Source organism: Solanum stenotomum, chromosome 7 (genome assembly GCF_019186545.1).
Source record: "Solanum stenotomum isolate F172 chromosome 7, ASM1918654v1, whole genome shotgun sequence".
In the NCBI taxonomy this organism is placed as follows: domain Eukaryota; kingdom Viridiplantae; phylum Streptophyta; class Magnoliopsida; order Solanales; family Solanaceae; genus Solanum; species Solanum stenotomum.
Genome location: NC_064288.1, coordinates 57000697 through 57023260, shown reverse-complemented (window position 1 = coordinate 57023260; position 22564 = coordinate 57000697). Strand labels below are relative to the sequence as shown.

General features: G+C 31.5%; 3 protein-coding genes across 6 annotated transcripts; 1 reads left to right on the top strand and 2 right to left on the bottom strand.

Annotated features, from left to right (window-relative positions):
- Window positions 1-3996: 3996 nt before the first annotated feature.
- On the bottom strand, window positions 3997-7230 carry LOC125871576 (uncharacterized). The gene is made up of 7 exons (XM_049552202.1): window positions 6782-7230; window positions 5794-5970; window positions 5542-5691; window positions 5050-5151; window positions 4874-4944; window positions 4711-4778; window positions 3997-4268 (listed from the first exon to the last, which is right to left on the bottom strand). The coding sequence occupies exons 1-7, from the start codon at window positions 7028-7030 to the stop codon at window positions 4027-4029; spliced, it is 1059 nt and encodes a 352-aa protein (XP_049408159.1). The 5' UTR covers window positions 7031-7230; the 3' UTR covers window positions 3997-4026.
- A 993-nt stretch (window positions 7231-8223) lies between these two features.
- On the top strand, window positions 8224-12238 carry LOC125871379 (F-box/LRR-repeat protein 14). 4 transcript variants are annotated; one of them, XM_049551966.1, is made up of 3 exons: window positions 8224-8244; window positions 9961-10172; window positions 10614-12238. In XM_049551966.1, the coding sequence occupies exon 3, from the start codon at window positions 10659-10661 to the stop codon at window positions 12060-12062; it is 1404 nt and encodes a 467-aa protein (XP_049407923.1). In that variant the 5' UTR covers window positions 8224-8244; window positions 9961-10172; window positions 10614-10658; the 3' UTR covers window positions 12063-12238. The 4 variants fall into 4 exon arrangements, with proteins under 4 accessions (XP_049407923.1, XP_049407924.1, XP_049407922.1 ...); XM_049551967.1 differs by lacking the exon at window positions 8224-8244 and having other exon boundaries at window positions 9943-10125; XM_049551965.1 differs by lacking the exon at window positions 8224-8244 and having other exon boundaries at window positions 9943-10172.
- A 2066-nt stretch (window positions 12239-14304) lies between these two features.
- LOC125871702 (BEL1-like homeodomain protein 9) lies at window positions 14305-19505 on the bottom strand. The gene is made up of 4 exons (XM_049552349.1): window positions 18683-19505; window positions 15796-16148; window positions 14961-15021; window positions 14305-14855 (listed from the first exon to the last, which is right to left on the bottom strand). The coding sequence occupies exons 1-4, from the start codon at window positions 19238-19240 to the stop codon at window positions 14313-14315; spliced, it is 1515 nt and encodes a 504-aa protein (XP_049408306.1). The 5' UTR covers window positions 19241-19505; the 3' UTR covers window positions 14305-14312.
- Between the last annotated feature and the right edge of the window lie 3059 nt (window positions 19506-22564).

The following is a 22564-nucleotide window of genomic DNA, read 5'->3' as shown; positions in this document are numbered from 1 at the left end:
TCCTATTTGGTTTTGTGGATTATTTAGGATTATGAATGAATAAAAGGTCCACTGGACCAAAAATTCTTTAAAAACAAATAAAAAAATTAACTCCACCTGATTAAGCTTATTCACACTTAATATGGTAGAATTTGAGCATCCTTGAATTCAAGAGGAATGTACATGTGGGGTCTTTTAGGGTGAATATTATTGTGAAAGAGAATATAATGAGATGCATTCTATCTGATTAATTTTATCATATTCTTATAATTTGCTGGTGAATAAGTCACACATTATTACATTGTCTTTAATTGGATTATTATAAGTTGGGAAATGTCATGACCATGTTGATAACGATAACATATCGAGTGAAATTTTACATGTGAGGTTTGAGTCCGGAGCCTAAAGGGCAAAAAAAAATTGTCAAAAATTCCAAAAGGGCACATCAATTTTTTTTAAAACCAAAAGGGTCCCTCTAACACAACGAAAATTCGCTGCCCTAGCAGCAATTTTGTAAAAAAAAAAAAAAAATTTATTAAAAATCGCTGCTATTTTTTTTTTAATTAAAATGGCTGCGATTTTAAGTCAGAATTTTTTTTTTCCTTACACATCGAGGCAGCGTTTTTCATGTCTAGTGCTATTATTTTCATGCCTATTGTTAATTATTAATAATATAAAAATGATAAACAAGACGGACAGTATACTCAATAAAATTGTTAAAGCATGACAAAAATTGAATTATATATCATAAATAATAATAAAAGAATATTAAATTATAAAAAACTTTTTTAAAAAAAATTCTTAACCAAAATCAAGAAAAAAAGATTATTTTTTTTGAGAAAATCGATGCTAAGGCAGCGATCTTGGCAGCGATTTTTATTTTTTTTAACGTACGACAACTTTTGTCAGAAGAAAATCGCTCCTGAAAATCGTACGACAACTTTTGTCAGCGATTTTGGTTAAGAATTTAAAAAAAAAAGTTTTTTTTTAATTTAATATTCTTTTATTATTATTTATGATATATAATTCAATTTTCCTCATGCTTCAACAATTTTATTGAGTATACTGTACGTCTTGTTTATCATTTTTATATTATTAATAATTAACAATAGAAAATAATAGCACTAGGCATGAAAAAAGCGCAGCGATGTGTAAGGAAAAAAAAAATTCCGACTTAAAATCGCAGCCATTTTAATTTAAAAGAAAAAAAAAATTTACAAAATCGCTGCTAGGGCAACAATTTTTTATTTTGTGTTAGAGGGAAATCGCTCCGTCAGGAGTGATTTTGCCCTTTTGGTTTAAAAAAAAATTTATGTGCCCTTTTGGAATTTTTGACAATTATTTTTGCCCTTTAGGCTCCAGACTCATAGAAAATACGTAGACTATATTATTATTTCGTAGAGATAGATAGGATATTTTCGAAAGATCTTCAGCTCATCAAGTGCAACAAATCCAGGTAGAAATAGGAGAAGGAGACATTGAAGAAAATATAGCAAGTAACATGAAATTATGCAAAGTCAATCAGAAGAGAGCAAAAACAATAACAAAATTGCGTAATCATCGAAAAAAGCAAGATAGATAATGAAAACAATACTAAACAAAGATAAATACCAAAAACAAGAGCTACAATAAAACAACTAGTATAATGGCAAACACCAACCACCTTAAGCAAGCCAACACTACCTTGCCTACTAACCTTCTATCCTCGTAAGTGTCCTTCAAACCTTCCTATCTTAGGTCATGTCCTCGATAATCTGAAATTATGTCATATCCTATCTTATCAGTTCTCCCCAATACTTCTTTGGTCTATCTCTGCCTCTCCTCGTGCCTTCTATAACTAATCTCTCGCACCTCCTCGTTCATGTTTGATACGTTAACGCATCTCCTCTTCACGTATCTAAACCATGTCAATCTCATTTTCCCAACTTCTCTACCACATAGGCGACTTCCTACTAATTAAGGGCTCTTTAAGTTGCATCATCTTTAATTTTCCATTCTTGTTTACAAATTATCTTGTGACTAAGGATATAAAGTAAAAGTGTCGACATGTGTCGGTACATCTGATATTGATGGTTAGAAATTTGACTTCTCTTTTTTTTTTTATAAAGAAAAAGAAGAATATAGAACAATGGAATAAGGCCCTTCTGAGGTCCTTTCAGTCCATTTTAAGAAGATATCAATTTATTTTATCTTTATAAATATTTTTTTGATTATTTGATACATAAAATTAAAACCTATATATCTAAATAAGGATAAATTGAAAATAATAATAATAATAACACCTCATCAAGAAATTAAATAAAAATGTTTTTCTTCACGCCATCACATTTTAAAACATTAATCTTAATAGGGCAAATTCCCACTTTCCAGTAAGCAATAATGTTCTTTAAATTAAACTAATCAGAATAAATGAGAAATGAAAAAAAAACATGAGAAATGTAAAACTAGAGAGCTTGAGGGTGTGTTTGGTATTGCGAAAAATATTTTTTAGATAGTGTTTTTTCTGTAAAATTTTTTATATTTGATTGGTTAAATATTTTTTGGGATAAGGATCTGAAAAATACCCCAACTTTGGTCGAATTTGTTGTTGCGATACTAAACTTTCATGAGGACCTATTACCTCCCTAGACTATTTAATACCGTATTTTAAACATATATATTTGTCCACGTGGACATAAAAAATAATGTAAAATTATAAATAGTAATGTGTCCACGTGGGCACATATATACCTTTAAAATACACTATTAAATAATTCAGGGGGTAAAAAATACGGTATTAAATAGTCTAGGGAGGTAATAGGTTCTCATGAAATTTTAGTATCGCAACAGCAAATTCTACCAAAATTGGGGTATTTTTCAGACCCTTATCCCATATTTTTTCAGAACTTTTTTAAAGAAAATAAATTCCTTAAAATGAAGAAAATGACTTTATTAATGTAAATAAGGAAAATAAGCTTCAACGTTCCAAGTTTATTATCTTCTCTCCAACCAGCTAATTATGCCCTCAACCTCTCTCCTTGACAAGCTCACCCTCATCATTTCTGAACCCTCGCCACCCCATTTCACCCTATAGTGTTTTACTAAATTATATATAAATGTTCTCAAGACTTTTAATTATTTTTTTTGTTTAGTTACTATACACCAAGTGGGCGTTTGGTCATCCTGACATCTGCCTTTTTATAAGAGAAAATGTTCTTTGACAGAATATCTCAAGGTTTATTCCAACCCCTAATTTTGTTTTCCAAAAGAAAAAATTGAAATGTGTCTGACTTTGATATCATGATAAAATATCATAACTAATAAAATTATTATCATATGACTAGGAGATCAAGAATTTGAGCTTTAAATACAATTTCTTGCAAAAAGGGAAGGTAAGGCTATATACAATAGACCTCCTTCTGTCTGAACCCCGCACATAGCAAAAGCTTAAAATAACAAGCAAAAGGAATAGAGGATTGCAAGATGAACTTGTAATCTTATTCAAATATCTTCCATAATTTGACCTCTTTGAAATACTCAGATACAACACAAGTAATTTTGACTGTCAACAAGAAATCAAGAATCAAATGGTCTGTATAAACAAATTGCTTTTTGCAACAAGCAACCTAATGAACAATAAGAACAAACTTATAGTCCTCTTTGACTACAATTGCCAAACAGTATTGTGATATACTCCACTGGTCCTTACAACAATATCATGAAGGGATTAGCCTAATCTTAGCCAAAAGTAAGCACTAGATAAAAAAGTTCCCACAAACAAAACTGTATGGATGATACAATCATCTAAGATGGTAAAAGGTAGAATCCTAAGAAATATCTAGAAATACAATTGTTGTGGGACACTAATGATTTTCAATGGCTATACAACAAAAAACAAGTTAAAACAGCAGCAACCATAAAATTTGCTGCGGTGTGAATGTTCTCTCGTTTAATACTAATTACCATATCAATACTTAAAACTTTCTTCCTAACCGGTAACTTTAACAAAACTGAACCTTGTGGCTTTTTTTAAATCAGAAAAACTGGAAGAGTGCACTACTGAAAAAGTCAAGAATCAAAAGGCCCTTGAGATAGAAGCTTTTTCAGTGTCTCGTACGTCATGAACACAATTCCCACACTGGGAACTACTTTGTAGTACTCAGGCATTATCCCTCTGTACAAGCCACGTAAGCCTTCAGTTCGGATTATGTGTTTAAAAATCCCCATTATGCCAGTGTTGTACACACGTGCACGTCCTCCTGCTCCTTCCAACTGCTTTCTTCGTCTCACAAGATCCAAAGGAAAAGTTGCTGCACATTATCAACAATACAACAGAACTGTTAAGAACTGCAATATAGATTCACTTGTAACCAAGTTGTTCCCTACACTCCTTCAACAATTCACTTTTTCAAGCATCCTAATCCAGGCAGAGGCAAGTTGGACAGCTATACTCTAGGGTCGTTTGGTACAAGGGATAAGGAATAACGATACTAGGATAAAATGCACGATTATTTTATCCTGTGTTTGGTTAGGGGTATAAATTAGTCTTGGGATTATTTATCACACCATTAATACTTATAATAATGAGGATAAGTTATCCCATATATATGGCAGGATAGCTTTGCCTATCCCATCCCATACCAAACGACCCCTAAATAGTATAATCTTCAACCAAGAAAAGGAACATAGCGAAGAATCCAAATATTTCAATTGTTCTAGGAAAAACTAGTGTTATTGATACAAATTACTCACCAGTTGAAGATGCGATTCCTGACAGACTTCCACAAGCAAGACTGACTGCAATAGTAGGATCATCGGGCCTGAGAGAAACAGAAAATGGAACACAAGATGATGTTATACAAGAATGATAGAATGTCTACCATAGAGTATGCTCTCAAGACATGGTGGTACTTACCTCTGAGCCTGCCAGTAAGATCTCAAAGCCTCATAGACAGAAAAGCTTATTGCTATACTAGGTCCAACACCCTGCGACAAGCAAATACCTAATTAGCATTGTAAATTACTTTTTCCTTTTTCAGATGAAGCCAGGGACTGATCAACATCTATGAAAGGCAGAGCAGAAAGGCAGACCAGTAATGTAGCACCAAGCCCTTTGTACAACCCAAAAAAGCCTTCATCTCTGCAAATGGTACGAAGAGAATGGCAGATGCCCTGATAGTATATGGTATTCCTCTGCAAAGTTTAAAAGAACCAGCTAAATGAAATATTGAATACAAATTTGTGGAACAAACAAATAGCCACAATCAACAAAACTTGAAGAACCAGCTCAATAACATGCTTAAGTCATACTTATGGATTAAATAAAAAGCCACAATCTAGACAATTAGGGCAATAGCTACCTTTTTTGTATGTGGTCCACAGGCATAGAGACAAGTATAACAGATGAAAAGTATGACATCTGACAAGTGTATGGACCATCTACAATCTAAGGACGACATCAGCTTGATGCTCCAATAATCAAACAAGACAGGAAACCAACATAATTCAGAGCGATAACTAATATACCCTGTTCTACTGTTCAATTGATTAACAAGACCTACAAGCACTGTAACATATTTATACCTGTGCAGCTAATCTTGTTCTGACAAGGTCCAACGGATAGGTGGCAGCAGCTGCTGTAATTCCAGCCAATCCACCACCAACAAAGTGCACGAAAATATCCGCACCTGCATTTCGCCCTTTACCATCCAGACCAGGAATTGATTTCAATATCTGCCAACATAACAATTTTCAGAAAAGACTGCAACATGCAAGCCGAAAGAAACATTTTGTGCCAAATGTCATATAGACAAAGCTATGTCATAAAGTACTCACGCTCTTGTAGCGTTCATAAGCATAGAAATTGACTGAGGAATAGGGAAGCCTGTGAGCAATAGTGACCAGGTTCCCCTTCCAAAAAGCCCTGAATCCTTCTTCATTGACAATACGTAATGCCTCACGACATATGCTGGGCTTGGTCAATACTGCAATATCTGAATGCATACCTTGAACCTACGAATTGAAAACTTTCATACAGTGAATTGAACAGGATATCAAGGAAAATAATTGTTGGCACATCACTATAACTATATTTTTGACAAGTCAAAGCTTTTAGGTTTTATTACTCATCTTTCACTTAATCATATGGACTTACGGAGTTCACTTAGTCAAATCTATAGTTAAACGCACATGTAAAATTTCTCATCCTTCCCTACATTATTGATAATCATACATCTCTCCACCACTATCAATACCAAACCATTTGACGAATTTAAATGACACAACCCAACCTATAAAGAGAACAAATTTAGAAAAGACTCAACCTTTTCAACCCCATATTTCACCAATTACATAACTATTCAATTGAATCAGCTAACAGTAAAGTTCTTCCAGAGATAAAGATCTTAACTTTAGTAACCCCCTTAATTGTGTTAAAAGACAGAAAATCAAGCATTCCACTTTGGAATCATTCTTTTCCTCTAGAAACCCCACTCCCCATCTATCCTATTTCCTTTTTCTGTCTAAATCTTAACTAGGAATAAAAAGAACCCGAACAAAACGAAGGACTCATACTGTACAACAACATACCCGTATAATCCCACAAGTGGAGTACGCAGAGCTTAAAGAGGCTGTTTCAGAAAGACTCTCAGCTCAAGTGGTACTCCATCATATAAAAAAAAACATGAGCTGATTTCTTCTCACATGTTCTATCCTTGTGGACAGGTATCCCGTGAAATTAGTCGAGGTGCAGAAGCTAAACCAACTAAACCAGACACAGGAAAAGCAAAATAAACTAGGAGGGGGTCAAGAAAAGAAGGAATACCTGAAAAAGAATGGTGAGACGGGCAAGGGGAGCAGTACAAGTTTTGCTGAAAGCACCAGCAATGCCACCAGCAAGAAGCTGTGGGACAGTACCAATCTGAGGTTGAGGCTGTGGCTGTTGTTGCTGCTGTTGTGTATGATAATGATGATTTTGTTGAAGATGGTGTTGTTGGGGCTGTTGTAAAAACTTTCTTGCACCACCTTCCACTACACCACCGCCATGTCCAGATACACCTACTCTTGCTTCCATTTTCTTGATCCAATAAAAAAGATTGCTTTTTTATTGTTTAGGTTTACAAATTTTACAATTGAGAAACTGTAAAGAGTTGAATCATCTGATTTTGGTTAAAGGGTTTGAATTTATTTTTTGTAAACAGAGAAAATTGTTATGGAGAATTTTGTTAAACCCTAAGGAAGAAGGCTGATTTGAAAGTGGTGTTCCTTTGTTTTATGAGAACCAAACCTTTGTTTGGTGTAATGACTTTTTTCCAAAAAAGAAAATAAAAAATGTTGGAGAATATTCTTTTCTTTGATCTCTCTATGCTTTGTTTATTTGGTTTAGGCTTTTCTTTTTTCTGTTGGACTTAAAATAGGCCCATTATAATTTGGGCTACAAAAGCCCAATGATAAAAAGTAGATTAATTTAGCAAAGTAACCAATTTTAATATTAGTAATTAACATTAATCATCATTTTTAAAACTATTAGTAACATTTTGCTACTCTTTTGACATATGAATCTTGCTAGGGATAATTAACTAGTAGCCATAATTAACCGTAGTGATTGATGGTGATAGTTGGAGTTGGTGGTGATAGAAGATATTGATAACTAATAGTGATAATTGGTCATATATAGTGAAAATTAATGGTGGTGTTGAGGATTTGTAGTGGTAACGGTAATTGGTAATAATGATTTCAAAAGGTGATAATCAATTGTATTGATTGATAGTGACGATGATTGTGATGGTAGAAATGATGGTAATTGATAATGGTGGATAGCGGCTCTAGTAGTTGATACTATGGATTGATGGCGACAACCACTAATACATAATAAAATTAATAAACGTCCATCTTTGTAAAAAATCTTAAATAAATAACTTATTATTATCCAAACTTTATTACAAATCTTAATTATTTGAATATATGTAAATCATGTATAACATAATAAAAACAAACACACAAAAAAATTAAAATGTGAGCAATTACGATTCAAACTTGAAAAACAGATAAACTCAATAATCGGAAGTAGAATGTTTGATATTAAGACATTACGTGCAAACAATTAAGATCTTAATATATTTTTGATTATTAACATGGAATACACGTGCACCACACGTGTTCAATTCAAAGAACTAATCCATCTGAGGGTAATAGTGGCATTTGATAGTTTTCTGGTATATACGTGTCTTTAAACCCCTCAACTGAATTGCCAGATTTGTTCATCTTTCTTCTTCATGCTCTCTTCAGGTGAGTTCAATCTGTTTCTTTTCGAAGAATTATAGTTTGTTTTTTTTCAATTATGACTATTTTATTTATATATTGCGGGTTTAATTAGAAATTGTTAATGCAATCTAGAGAGTTAGGTTCCTTTACGATTGTTCAAAACTTTTTTTTTCTCATTTTTTGGGATTAAGATTCCAGTTTGATTTGTAATGAGCTTTAGGGTGTGTTTTGGTACGGAGGAAATACAATATTTTCCAATTTTTCCATATTTGGTTGGTTAGAATACTCGGAGAACATTTTTTCTAGGAGGAAAATGACATCCCTGATGGAAGAACGGAAAACAAGTTCCATAAATGTACTTGGAATCAGGGGCGGAGCCAGCAGTATGGGTTCATTCGAACCCCCTTCGATGGAAAATATTACTATTTATACATGATTAAATTATTATTTTTTTAATGTATGTACAGTAGATTCGACTCGAACCCCCTTCGATTAGTTCGTACGTTTACTTCTTCAGATTTTGAACCCCTTATTAAAAATCTTAGCTCCGTCACTGCTTGGAATAATATATTTTTGGTTATTGATCAAACACTAGAAAATAAGTGAGAAACTTACTGGAACATTTCCGCAAAATGCTTATTTTACCAAACACACACTTAGTTGAAAATGCTTATGTGGGTATTCCAGGAAGGATTAGTTGAGATTTGTAATGCCTAGAGACGTCTGCTAGAGGTTGTGAAAAGAAAAGGCATACGTTTTGCACATTTTGAGGATAAAAAACATACCTAGCAGGGGCGGAGCTACGCTTGCACACCCCCTCGTTGGAAAATTACATGGTATATATAGGTCAAATTTTGATTTATTAAAAATATATACTAGTGCTGACATTTCTTTAACACAAGGTAAAGGTTTAGTGCAGTGGTTAAGATGTTGCAAAAGTTACTTGAGGTCGTGTGTTCTTGCCTTGCTAGCCCCCGTAATTGTATTTTTGATTGCAACTTACTGAAAATTCTGGCTCCGCCACTGATACCTAGTTGATTAGATTAATAGTGTCTATTTGTAATGCATTTCTTTTTCTTTTTCTAGAAAGAAGACATGTGGTTAGATTTTATCTATAATTATATTTGAAGTGATGGATTTTAAACCTAGCACTGAAGATATGTTATCTCATCCTGGTTAAAGTATAAAAAAGGCATACATTTGCTAGCTAAAGATTACGAGTGTTATCATGTCAACAGTAAATATTTGATCATCTTTGTCTGGTTGTTACATGTGAGGATGTGAGATAATCACGCGGAGAATCAGCATCATTTTCTATTGTAACTGGATAAAGAGAACTATAAATGCAATCCCTCAAATTGCAGGTATTGTTGAAGAGTTTGCAATGTTTTAAAAGAATTTCAAGTGGACAAAGAATGCGCTTTCAGGATTGAAGCTTCCTCACTTTATGCCTGTAGCTTATTTGTACATTATGACAGGCTGTGTCTAGTATAGTTTTATTACAAAAGAGTATCACTGCAGGGATCTATGATCATTTGTCACCATTTAGTCGTGATGGTTGAAATCATCGGAGGTCATTAAGCCAATGGTTTTTCATCTTAAAGTGTCCAGATTTAACTCTTTGATTGTGATGCTAAGTTGTGTAATTACTCCCCTAAAGAAGGATGGAAACTAAGGGTGAGAAGAAACTTAAATGATTGGGTGTTAACTGCACTAACCGATCTTCTTTTGTTCATGCAGGGTCATCGAAGTAACACGGATGAAAGAGATAGAGTATGGTGGATTCCTAGCAGTGATGGTGAATTATCTGTGAGTTTGTAAAAAGACAATTCATAAGGGAGGTGAAATTGTTGGAGAATAGCTAGAAAAACAAATCTAGGACACTAAGGTGGCCTGTTTCACGTGGTTAGCAACCCGTCGATCTTGTTTAACACATAAGGATTCGATTACTGGTATTTCTTAGTTCATTTCGATCTAATCAATTGGAAGTTCCCTCTGTTTTATCTGTTCATTATTTTCTGAAATTTTCCATGTAGAAATTTGAATATTTGGTTGAAGCCTGATTATATTCCCTTTTGTAAGGACTTGGACATTTTCCTTTCTTTAAGTTGTTAAGGTAAGCTGTAGAAATTTGAGTGTTATGTTCTGAAATTAGTCGACTAATGCCGTTGTTTTCCCTGTAACAAAAAGGGGTTCTCTGAGTAACAGGGACTTAAAACATTTTTCTCTCCTTTTCTGTTGGTTCAATCCAGATCAGCCTATTTGGTGTTAATTGGTTTAATTTCAACAACATTCTTGGTTTTATCCCCCACCCCCCACCTTAATCTCTTACATTTGATTTTGTAGGTTAATCTTTTTAAACCTTTTGTTAAAACTAGTTTTATGTGTTTCAGGTTGCTACTGTATTACTGGATTGATGATAGAGAAGTTTGATCCAGATGGATAATTTACCAGCTGAATTACTTCTGGAGATTTTGGGACGGATTAAAAGAACTACTGATAGGAACTCTGTATCCCTAACTTGCAAACGCTTCCACAAATTGGATAATGGGCTGAGAATATCGATGCGCGTAGGGTGTGGTTTACATCCTGTCTGTGATGCATTAACTGCTCTATGCAACAGATTCCATAACTTGGAGAAAGTGGAAATTATTTACTCTGGTTGGATGTCTAAGTTAGGGAAGCAGTTGGATGATAACGGTCTTCTCATCCTTTCACGTTGTTGCCCTTTGCTCAAGGACCTCACATTAAGTTATTGTACTTTCATAACGGATGCTGGTCTTAGTTACTTGGCTTCTTGTTCGAAACTTACATCCTTGAAGTTGAACTTTGCTCCCAGAATTACTGGTTGTGGCATCTTGTCTCTTGTTGTGGGCTGCAAAGCCCTCAGTGTGCTTCACCTGATTAGATGTCTTAGTGTCAGTAGTATGGAGTGGCTAGAATATCTCGGAAAACATGAAATGCTTGAAGATCTCTGCATCAAGAATTGTAGGGTGATTGGAGAAGGTGATTTGATTAAGCTTGGACCTACTTGGAGAAAATTGAAGAGACTGCAATTTGAGGTTGATGCCAACTACAGATATATGAAGCTTTATGACCGTTTAGCAGTTGACCGATGGCAAAAGCAATCGATCCCATGTGAGAACATGCTTGAACTTTGTTTAGTGAACTGTGTTATCAGCCCCGGGAGAGGACTTGCATGCGTAATAGGGAAGTGCAAGAATTTGGAAAAGATTCACTTAGACATGTGTGTTGGGGTTAGGGACTGTGACATAGTATGTTTGGCCCAGAAATCAAGCAACCTTCGATCAATCTCTCTCCGAGTTCCATCAGACTTCTCCCTTCCTCTGCTACAAAACAATCCATTGCGGTTAACAGATGAAAGTCTAAAGGCAGTGGCTCAGAACTGCTCTCTGCTTGATACGGTTAGGTTGTCTTTCTCTGATGGAGAGTTCCCTTCATTTTCTTCCTTTACCTTAAATGGAATACTTATGTTAATACAAATGTGTCCAATAAGAGAACTTGCTCTTGACCATGTGTATTCTTTTGACGATATTGGAATGCAAGCTCTTCGTTCAGCACAACATCTCCAAATCTTGGAACTTGTAAGGTGCCAAGAAATCACTGATGACGGAATGCAGCTTGCTAGCCAAATTCCTCAATTATGTACATTACGGTTGAGGAAGTGTTTGGGAGTGACCGATGATGGGTTAAAACCTCTCGTTGGGTCTTACAAGTTAGACTTGTTGATTGTAGAGGATTGTCCACAGATATCAGAAAGGGGTGTTCAAGGTGCTGCAAAGTCGGTCACCTTCAAGCAAGACTTGTCATGGATGTACTAAGCTTAAACATTTTACAAGTATTTTTCCAGATGTTGTACAGGTTAGGTTGTTCCGTCTATACGACTTTTTGTACAGTCATTCTGTTTTTCATAACAATTCCGTAATCTGCAACACAGAATTCCCTATGTCCACATGCATGTTGCATAATAAAGGTTAATTTGAGTGTGTGTTTCCTATGCTTCGGCTACCATATTATTTGTTGTTGCTGTGTTTTTTCTACTTGACTTCTTCGCTACTGTATTTCATTTTCATACTATTTTTGATAAGTTTTACTTGAGTCGCTGATTTATTAGAAACAACCTTATGGTATGAGTAAAGTTACGTACACATCACCCACCCGAACTAACACTTGTGGGATTACCTTGGTGTGTTGTTGCTGCTTCCATTCTCTATGGACTATGAAGCATCTATATCTTGTCACTAATTTAAATGGAGCTATACAAACTTCCTTAGTTCTTTTACAATTTTCAGTTGCAATTCTTGTTTAATATCAATCCAATACTTTGCCAAATGACTTAAAATTTTGTAGATAACTCTTTAGATTATTGTAACGACCTTGGTTTAACTGTTAAGATATTATCCACTCTAAATCTAGAGTCGCAAAAAATTGTCGCGTGCGGTTTTAACCCAAAAGACGCCCTTAAGGTTGATTCTGAACTCATTCTTATAAGGTTTTAACCTTCTTCTCCATTATTCAAGTGTAATATCCACTCTTTCTTTAGAGAAATGTACTCATATTTTTATAATATTATTACAATAATATTTTTATAATGGCTCTTCTAAAGATACTATTTACTTTTACAGCCCTGAATAAAGGAAAAAAGAAAAAGACAATAATTATTAAGATACTGCACCGAATGTACAGAAACAAATTATTACAAAGCATCTCAATTTATTCTCATCCATAAGATATATACTTCGGATATGTGAAGTTGTTTAATTGGATTTTTTTAAAAAAAGTTACTATTATCTAAACAAATTATAAAGATTTGTGTAATTATATATCATTTTAATATATGTAGAATGAAAATTCAAAATCTATTTACTATAAAAGTGTAAAAAGAATAACATAAATTGAGACAAAAGAGAATATTTAGTGTAATTACAACAACGTAAACAAACATATCAAAATCAGATATTGAAAGAAAATATACTATGAAAATGTCATGCTAAAATAAATTATTAGATAAGAACAGTAAAAACAACAAATAATATCGAAATCAAAAAGCAAAGAAAGAAATTGATAATAGCAATGATAAAATTAAAGAATATTATATGTTCCAATAATTTTAAGGAAAAATAATGAGAAAATTAAAGGCCCACCCCACCACTAGAAAAAGTTAAAATGGGGAATTAAAAAACCTTTTAAGTACTGCTCCTTTTATAAAAGATTCCCAAATTTCTTTAGGAAGAAGACATTTTATTAGTCTCAGAAATAGTGACACAGAACTTATTAGTTAAAAAAAAAAAATAAGAGACAGATTGAAATGATTGTTCAATGGAAAGCTGCCCAAAAAAGAAAAACATGCAACCAAAACAAACAAAGATAGCTCATGCATAAAGCAACCTTCATCATTGAGCCAAGAAGCAAAATATAATATAAATAACAAATGAAGTCAGGTACAAGGCCTCTCAGATCATTTCGCCTTTAAAGAAAAAAGGATGACTAAGAAAATAGATAAATAGCTTAATTTGTTATCTATTAATCACTTTCTATTGAAAACAATAAGAAAGATATTTAATTCTGAGTGTGTATTTGGTACGAAGGAAAATATTTTCTCAAAAAAAATAAAATTCTAGTGTTCGATAAGTAATCAATACTATAGCTCCTTATTGCATCATTGCATCACATAATTTTTATCTCTTCCTTATTATTAAGCTACTTTAGTCGGACTCATAATACCAAATGCATCGATATGTTAATATATATACACACAATACCACAAAGAAACTGGACATGATAATTTTTAATCATCCAGTTCGAGCAAGAATAAAATAAATCCACATAGTATCCATATAAAATAGTACTTAAACATATTTTATGTTATACTTTTTCAGTCATAGATCTTCCTTATGATTATCCTTAAAAGAACTTTAAATAAATAAGCATAAATCTTCAATTAAATTTACACCTCATAACTCAGAGCAAATATTAATAGCATACAACAAAATATTATAACTATGTTATAATATGTCCAAAAAAAAAAAAACGATGTCACACTAGATGTCCTGCTTTTTTAACTTCTTCATTCAACCAGCAAAATCATGCAAGAATTGCCCACCAACCATAGTATTATTTCTTCCAAATTGTCCATTTTGTTCATCAAATCCACCAACAATAAACCTTCCACTATTGGTATTATTATCGATACCAAAACGTCGAGCTGCATTCATCGGAAATGGCTCTGATAAACCAATATTACCGGAGTTCTGATGAAGCCCTAATGTTAATGACACACCACCACCAACTCCAGTTGACAAATTTCCGTTATATGATAAATTAAATGAATCCGCGATTCTTCCAATATTATTGGGAATATTTGCTAACTCATTTCGAGTTCGTTTTGATGGAAGGTCTTGTAATCTTGATGTTGATGTAGATAGAGTATTACTTTCACATGCATTTGAATTACTCATAGGAAAATGTTCAATCGGATTATTATTGTCGTTGTTGTTGTTAGGTTCTTCTCTCTGTGAAGATTTATTATGACCTTCTCGAGTTTCAAGCATGTGAATCTCCTCTACCATAGGTTTCCAAAGTCTTACTCTCGCGTTAATGAACCAATTAGAAACCTAAGCATATTATCATATTATTAATCCGATAAAAATTATAACTAACATGTTATAACATGTTAAAACTATAGTAATAGTGTAAAAATATGTTGAAAATGCACTAACCTGATTTCTTGAGAGGCCAGTTTGTTTGGCTAACATTACTTTATCGCTGTCCGTGGGGTAACTGCAATAACAACAACAATAATAATATTAGTGAGTAAAAAAAAATAGGACACAAAAATTCATATCAATGTTGAATTCCTAAAACAATAGTTTTAACTTTTTTTTATATTAACTAGTAAAATGATTATTAGGATATCAAATCATCTAAAAAGTAAAAATTACATATGAACTTTATATAATTAGTAAAATTAGCTAGTAAGATATTATAATGGTCAATAATAGTCCAAAATGTGTTGCAGTGTTTGTGTATATAAGTTAAATCTCCTTTTAAAGAGAGTAGTTATTACTTTCTCCATACTTGTGTGTTTTAGTTTGACCAGATGTCGTGTTTAAAAAGACGGTGTAAACAAAATCTTTGAAATTTGTGATTTTAAATTAAAATTATATATAATGTACTCTTCTCATCCTAAACTAGTTGTTATATTTCATTTTTTCGGAAGTCAAACTATGTAATACTTTAACCAATGCTTTAAAACATGCTTATTCATCAAATTGATATGAGAAAAGTTGCAACTTGTAGTACTTTTCATATAGTTTTTGAAAATATAGCTAATCTAATCAAATTCTACTTCAAAAATTAGTCAGATTAACTCTCGATGAAGTGAAACATGACAATTAATCTTGGACAGACCGAGTACCAAAATGCTCTTTAAATCCTATAGTCTTAAACATATCAAGTTAACCGTTGGAGTTAAAAAGTAGCTATATGTAGATAATTATATTCATTTCGAAACAGACTAAATAAAGAAAGTAAGACACGTAAATTGATACTTACGGGTGAAGAAAATGGTCAAACAACCAAGCCCTAAGTACAGTGACAGCACGTTCAGGAAGCCCTCTTTGTGGTCTCCAAACAGGTTGAGTTTCTTGTCTTTGGCAATAAATTCCTTTGCCAGAAATTGTAACAGCTCTTTCACAATTAATTTGACCATGAATATGATGTGAAGATTTGCTTGTTGTAAATTGGAGTTGGTCAATTATGGCATCTTTAAGGCATTTGAAGTGTTTTGACATAGTTTTTATAGCTATGTTTGCAAATGGTGCTGCATTTCCAAGTCCAGCAACTGATTCAAATGATGCCACAACCATTTGTAGTTGCTCATGATATTGCTTGTACTTATGGTATACCTGAAAATAACCATCACTCTATGTAAATGTCGTTAAAGATTTTAGCAACTCTGAATGTAATGATATTAACTCAATTGTTGTTAGAAGGAGAATATGTTGTTGTTGAATGTCTCTTTTGTTGTAGTGGTCATAATTAAGTATATATATGTGTTGAATGTGAGTTCTCAATATGAGATATCGGGTTGATTTGTCAAATCATCGTTCAACTACTAGTTATTATTATAGAAAGTTATACTTCTTGATTCTAAATTTCTTCAACAAAGAAAGTGATTTTCTTTTAGTATCGACTTAAATATACTTATATAAAGTTGAACATAAGTAAGCACACAAGTTCTATAAGACAATTCGCATGAGATACACTCAAATTGAAAAAAAAAATAGAATCTTGAATCCGTAAATTTCAAATCATGCCTCCGCCTTGAAATGACAGCAACTAAATTTAATAGATGAAATTTTAACCTTTATACATCAACAACAATAACCACTCCAATATAATCTGACAAAGTAAAATTTGAGAAAGAAAGTGTATGTAAATCTTACCTTACCTTGAAAATAGAAAAATCATTAGCAATAGAGCCTCAACTAAAGAAACAAAACAATCCAATATAAAATTACCTTTTGTACAATGAAAATACAAGGTTAAATTATACTACTATACGAGTTCAAAAAACTACCAATAAACACAAAAAAAGCCATGGTTTCAATTTTATTTTTTATCGCTACACAAATGTTTTATATCATATACAAGCGCACAAAATTTAAAATTTAAATTTTTTATTTAAATTTAATATCGAATCAAATTATATCACACAAACTACAAAAGAAAGATATGAGCATTTAGAATTTTCTTATCTATAATTTGAGTAGGACACTTTAATTAAGGCACCAATTTTTGTGCATATATTCCCTAAATCACCTTTTCCCAAAAAGATAAATTAGTGATTTATAAGAACCTGTACGCCTATATCACATAGGCATCTAGCCTAGGTAGCCTTTAATTCAATAAAACAAGAAATAAATTACACTTTAAAATATTACTCTACTATATCTAATATAGGTAACAAATATTTTTTTATTACTACCATTTTAACTAAAAAAAAATATTACTCTTCAAGAATGAATGATGTTTTTAACTATGACCTTCAAGAATGAATTATGTTATGTTTAAGAGAAACCAATTAACATACTTTTATTAAATAAAAATATTTTAGTAAATTATATTTTATATTTACAATTTCTTAATGAGCATGAAAAAAGTAAAAGCAATAATTGGAAGTAATACAAAAATGCTAAAAAGCTTCTAAATACCCAAAAATCTCGAAGTGCATATTTGTACGGACATTTAACGATAACTCATCACTTCAAAGAATCTTTTTTCTTTTAATTTATCATATAGTATATGCTAGAAAAAGAAAAGCATTGGAGTTTTCATAGAGAACAGCTGGATAAGAAACATAAGANTGACCTTCAAGAATGAATTATGTTATGTTTAAGAGAAACCAATTAACATACTTTTATTAAATAAAAATATTTTAGTAAATTATATTTTATATTTACAATTTCTTAATGAGCATGAAAAAAGTAAAAGCAATAATTGGAAGTAATACAAAAATGCTAAAAAGCTTCTAAATACCCAAAAATTTCGTAGTGCATATTTGTACGGACATTTAACGATAACTCATCACTTTAAAGAATTTTTTTCTTTTAATTTAACATATAGTATATGCTAGAAAAAGAAAAGCATTGGAGTTTTCATAGAGAACAGCTGTCTAAGAATCATAAGAAAAAAGTGTAAAAAGTTAGGCAGTTGGATAATATATTTGGTTGAATTTAAAAGTACTAATAAAATATAGTTTTATTAGTAAAAAGAACATTTTAAAATTAAAATTCAAAAATATATAACTACTTTATTTGAAATATTCCTCAAAATTATTTCAAATTATGATGGCTATACTTTAACTTACCAAAAAGACTTGAGTAATTGCAAGAAAAGTCAATGGAGAAAAAAATGTGGTTCTATAATTAATGCAGAAACAAACTCTCCTCCCTACCAAACATTCAATAAAATTAACTTTTTCAATAAAGAGCAAAAAAAAAATCAAGCTAAGAAGAAAATATGAACATTGATATTGGATAGTCCGGAGCATAAATCATTCAGTATTCACACATTATTTTAAAAAAAAGTCACTAATCAAATATTATTGTCTATTTTCACAACCAAAACTCATAATTTATAGGTTTCACTAAAACAACTTTATTAGTAATACTTAAAAGCCTTACTTTTGAAGTTATTAGCAATATCCTCATAATTCAATTAGGTTTAACAAAACCATCATCATCAAACACGAAGTCTCAAGTTCGAATCTTGAAAATGAGAAAACATAAAGTCCTATTTCCCCTCTAATGGGCATTCACATTAGCTAAATTTCAAGACGAATATCAAATACGGAGCAACAAAAACATGAACTTAGAAATACCAAAATTAAGAACCCTCATGACAATATATACAAAAAGGAATAATTATTAAAAGGTACCTCATCAAGCATTGAAATTAATCTGGATTTCTTTTTCCCAAATTGCTCATCTCCATTAATAAAACCTTGTGGAGGATCCATCATCAAATTAGAATTACCATCATCATCAACATAAATCCCTTTACTAACATGACACAATTCATCCAACAAAATTTGTGCAGGTTTCAAAAACCTTGATCTCTTCAAAATTAAAGAGTACCCCGTAAAAGGTCCAAGTGGTACACAACTAGTAGTCGTAGTAATACTCTTAGACGATGACAAGTCATTAGTAGTATGATGAAGAGATGACAAAGACAAAGATAAATTACCTTGACCATTTGTGTTACTATTACTACTACAACTATTATTAGTATGATCAAGAAATCTTGGAATTTGAGATGTATAGAGAAAAGGGTTACCATTAATTTCTTGAAAAATTGACAAATCTGAAGGCAAAACAATAGATGGATCATAAAGAGGGATTTGACAATTACTACTGTTATTTTCATCAAGTAAAACTCTAAGCTTATCTCTTCTACTTTGTTGTGGGACATGATAAGGTTCAAATCCTTCAGCCATTTAATTTTAAAAAAACAAAGCAAAAGAAAGATAACAAGACTCTTTTATCTTTTTTTTTTTAGTAAAATAAGGAAAGAAGATGAAATGAAGAAAAAAAAAGGTCTGAAAATCAATAATAGTAGTGAAGAGATGTGGGTGTGATTGGATGAAGTGAAAGGCTAGAAGTAGTGTTATTATTGGTATTAGGATTATGACAATATATATACTGATATCTATCAGTTTTGAAGTGAGGTGAGGCAGAAAGAGAGAGAAAAAGACAATCAAATCAAGCTAGGTTGAGAGAAAATACTGTTACACTCACTCATATATAGATTAGGGGGTAGTTGTGGAATGTGCACTTCAGAGCATAGCTGCAAAATAATGTAGTGGCCCTGTTGGGTTGGTTGCAAATTATGTTAGTGATAAATCAGTCAACAAATAAAACTATAGTAAAAAATATAATATTATTATATAATGGAAAAAAGGATAAATAAACCTTTGAATTATCGTAAATAATATGCAGATATCTTTCATTATACTTTTGAAATATTGGTGCTCCTGTCATCTAAAAACTCTTCACTCTAACGGAAGACTGAATAGGTACACGTGGCTCAATCTTATCCGTCGATTCAATATTTCATAAAGGTTGGGTCAGTGGATAAGATTATGACACGTTTATGTCTGTTATAGTATAAAAGGTATTAATGCTATAATTTTTTGACGGCATGGGCACCATGTCCCAAAATTATGACGGAAGATATCTGCATATTATTTACAATAGTTCGGGGGATATTTGTCTTTTTTCCCTTATATGATTTAATCAATTGATCTATATAGAGAATAATTTTTATAAATAAAATTCTTTAATGACTACATTGTTGATGATATTGTGTTTTGATATGAGAAGAGAGTTATTCAATTTATAGAGGTCTAAATTTCTCATTCAAGTATGGAATAATTCAAATATGAAAGAAAATTATATTTTTCTCTCAAGAAAAGTTAAAGTATTTATGAAATACTTTGATTTTCTTTCACGAGAAAAATAAAACTCAAATAAGATTTAAAAAATTAGGAGAAAACTCTAACACATACAAAGTTAAGTCAGATTATGTTCGCCAGAACTCAATAACTTATGTTTTTACTTTTTATTTAATTGTATTAAAAAACTATTCAAAATTTAATGTTATTTTAAGTTGTTACATAATGCATTGAAGAACCAGAAACAAGAATTAAAGTGTGAAATGTATATAACATAAGAAATTATACCAACAAAATTCTCTGGTCAAGAGAGTAAAAAAAAAAATTAGACCTACCATTAGGGGTGTTCACGGTTTGGATAAAAATCGATCCAAACCGAAAAATCAAACCAAATCAATAAAATAAAACAGATTTTATTTGGGTTTGGTTTGGTTTGGTTTTAGATTTTTGAAAACCGATAGTATTTGGTTTGGTTATGATTTTATTCAAAAAAAATCGAAGAAATAACCAAACTTAACCGATGAATTATATACATATATTTTATTAATATACATACTTAATATATTGTTTTTATAAATAATTTTAAAAATCTTATACAGATTTCATTAAAAATTCTTTATAATTTACTTATTGAAAGCAAAAATGCTCAAAGATGAAACATTTATCTTATTGATTTCATTGTATATGAGTGTCTATGACAATTCTTTGTGGGACTGAAAATGTTATTGTCTCTTCCTTCTAGGCTAATATAGTGAATTTTAAAGTTTTATTGATAGTAAATTTAGTGATCGAAAGTTCAGTAATTTGAGTCATTCTAACTATTTTTCGTTTTGAATGGATTGTTGTCACTTTTTTCACATTTTAAATGAATTATTTCTTTTTATTTTTGTGTATGGTTAATAACCGAACCTAACCAAATTGAAACCGATAATCACCAAACCGATAAATATATATTATACTTGGTTTGGTTTGGTTTTGATCATTTTAAAACCGATTAAATTGGTTTAGTTTTAATTTTGACCAATAACCGATCCAAACCAACCCGTGAACACCCCTACCTACCATTATAGGATTTGTCTTAGATTTCCACTAAAAGCTCGATTAATTTGAAATTATAATTTTATAATCAAAGAAATTAACTCCTTCCTACCTTATTCTTTGTAGTTAGAACTATTTATTTTAAGATTCTACTCAAATCTTGAAATCCTTTATAACTTGAGGAATAAACACATATTACAAAATGTTTAGTAAAATGAAAACTCAATATCTTGAACGGTTAATTATCTATCTAACAACTAAAGAACTATATCAAGAATTTTCTTTAAAATATGTCTTTTTGTTAGCAATTGACGATGAAAGCACGCATCAAAATACTAACTCTTTGTTGAGAAGAAATCTCCATTTCTACTAATTGTCACCTTTAATAGCATAAATTGTGATGTTTCATATAGTTAATGTTAATGTTGTAGCAAGATTAACTACTTGAATTATTATTATTGAAATGAGATAAACACTTTTAGTTCGGAAGAATGAGAGTGACATATAGTTGATGTGGTTGAGAAACCATTAATTATAGTTATAGTTGATAAACTGGTATACTAAAAAATGCGGAGTCTAGTTCTATAATTTACCCTACAAGTGGTCAAAAAGTCTTGGTCAAGACAATACTGGTTAATTCTCTGCAATCATCCTAAATCAAGTCTTATTATTAAATGTTTCTTGTTACGAATTGACTTTCAAACATTTCTCAAAGACTCCCCCATTTCCCATTTTGTTTCAGAAATAAGTACGATTAGTTAAATGACCACATACAGCTTAGTTCTCGCCTTATTCTCTGTGAGACTCGACTCCAACCTAGTTGGGTTCTATATTTGACAACGAGCGCTTTACGCTCCTTAATTGAAGGGTAAATTTAGGTTATCACATGAGTCCATTAGATCATTTTGCCTAATTTCAATAGTTTTACAACTTATGAATTTTTATGTTTATGAGAAAACATACAGAATAAAAAGTCCAAATTACATGTTCCAACAAAACTTTAATCTCATATCATGATTTCATGTCACATTGTCAAACGGGCCTTAATCATATGTATGATCTACCTAAGCCCATCTAAGGATTTGCCTTTTACCTCACATGACCAAACGGATCCTTAGTCGTTCACTTGTAGGAACCCCTTGTTGATAAAATATCTTTATTATCTTAAAAGTATAAGAATAATATTTGAAATTATTTATTACATATTATTACCTTAATTACTTTAGCTTACTAATATTATATATTAACGTTTTTAATTGTGTAGCAACCGTTTGTTTTCTTATTATGGCAGTTGTTAATAGCCTTTATGGCATTAATCAAATACTATTG

Bases quoted from the DNA above. Each gene is read 5' to 3' on its own strand.
- LOC125871702 (XM_049552349.1), bottom strand. From the start codon at position 19,240: ATGGCTGAAGGATTTGAACCTTATCATGTCCCACAACAAAGTAGAAGA. The intron at 15,022-15,795 runs GTAAGTATCAAT...TTGTTATTGCAG, and splicing joins TTTGACCATTTTCTTCACCC to TTACCCCACGGACAGCGATA. The intron at 14,856-14,960 runs GTTAGTGCATTT...TAATATGCTTAG, and splicing joins CTGGCCTCTCAAGAAATCAG to GTTTCTAATTGGTTCATTAA.
- LOC125871576 (XM_049552202.1), bottom strand. From the start codon at position 7,030: ATGGAAGCAAGAGTAGGTGTATCTGGACATGGCGGTGGTGTAGTGGAA. The intron at 4,945-5,049 runs GTCTGCCTTTCT...TGCTTGTCGCAG, and splicing joins GGCTTGGTGCTACATTACTG to GGTGTTGGACCTAGTATAGC. The intron at 4,269-4,710 runs GTGAGTAATTTG...GATAATGTGCAG, and splicing joins AGGAATCGCATCTTCAACTG to CAACTTTTCCTTTGGATCTT.
- LOC125871379 (XM_049551966.1), top strand. From the start codon at position 10,659: ATGGATAATTTACCAGCTGAATTACTTCTGGAGATTTTGGGACGGATT.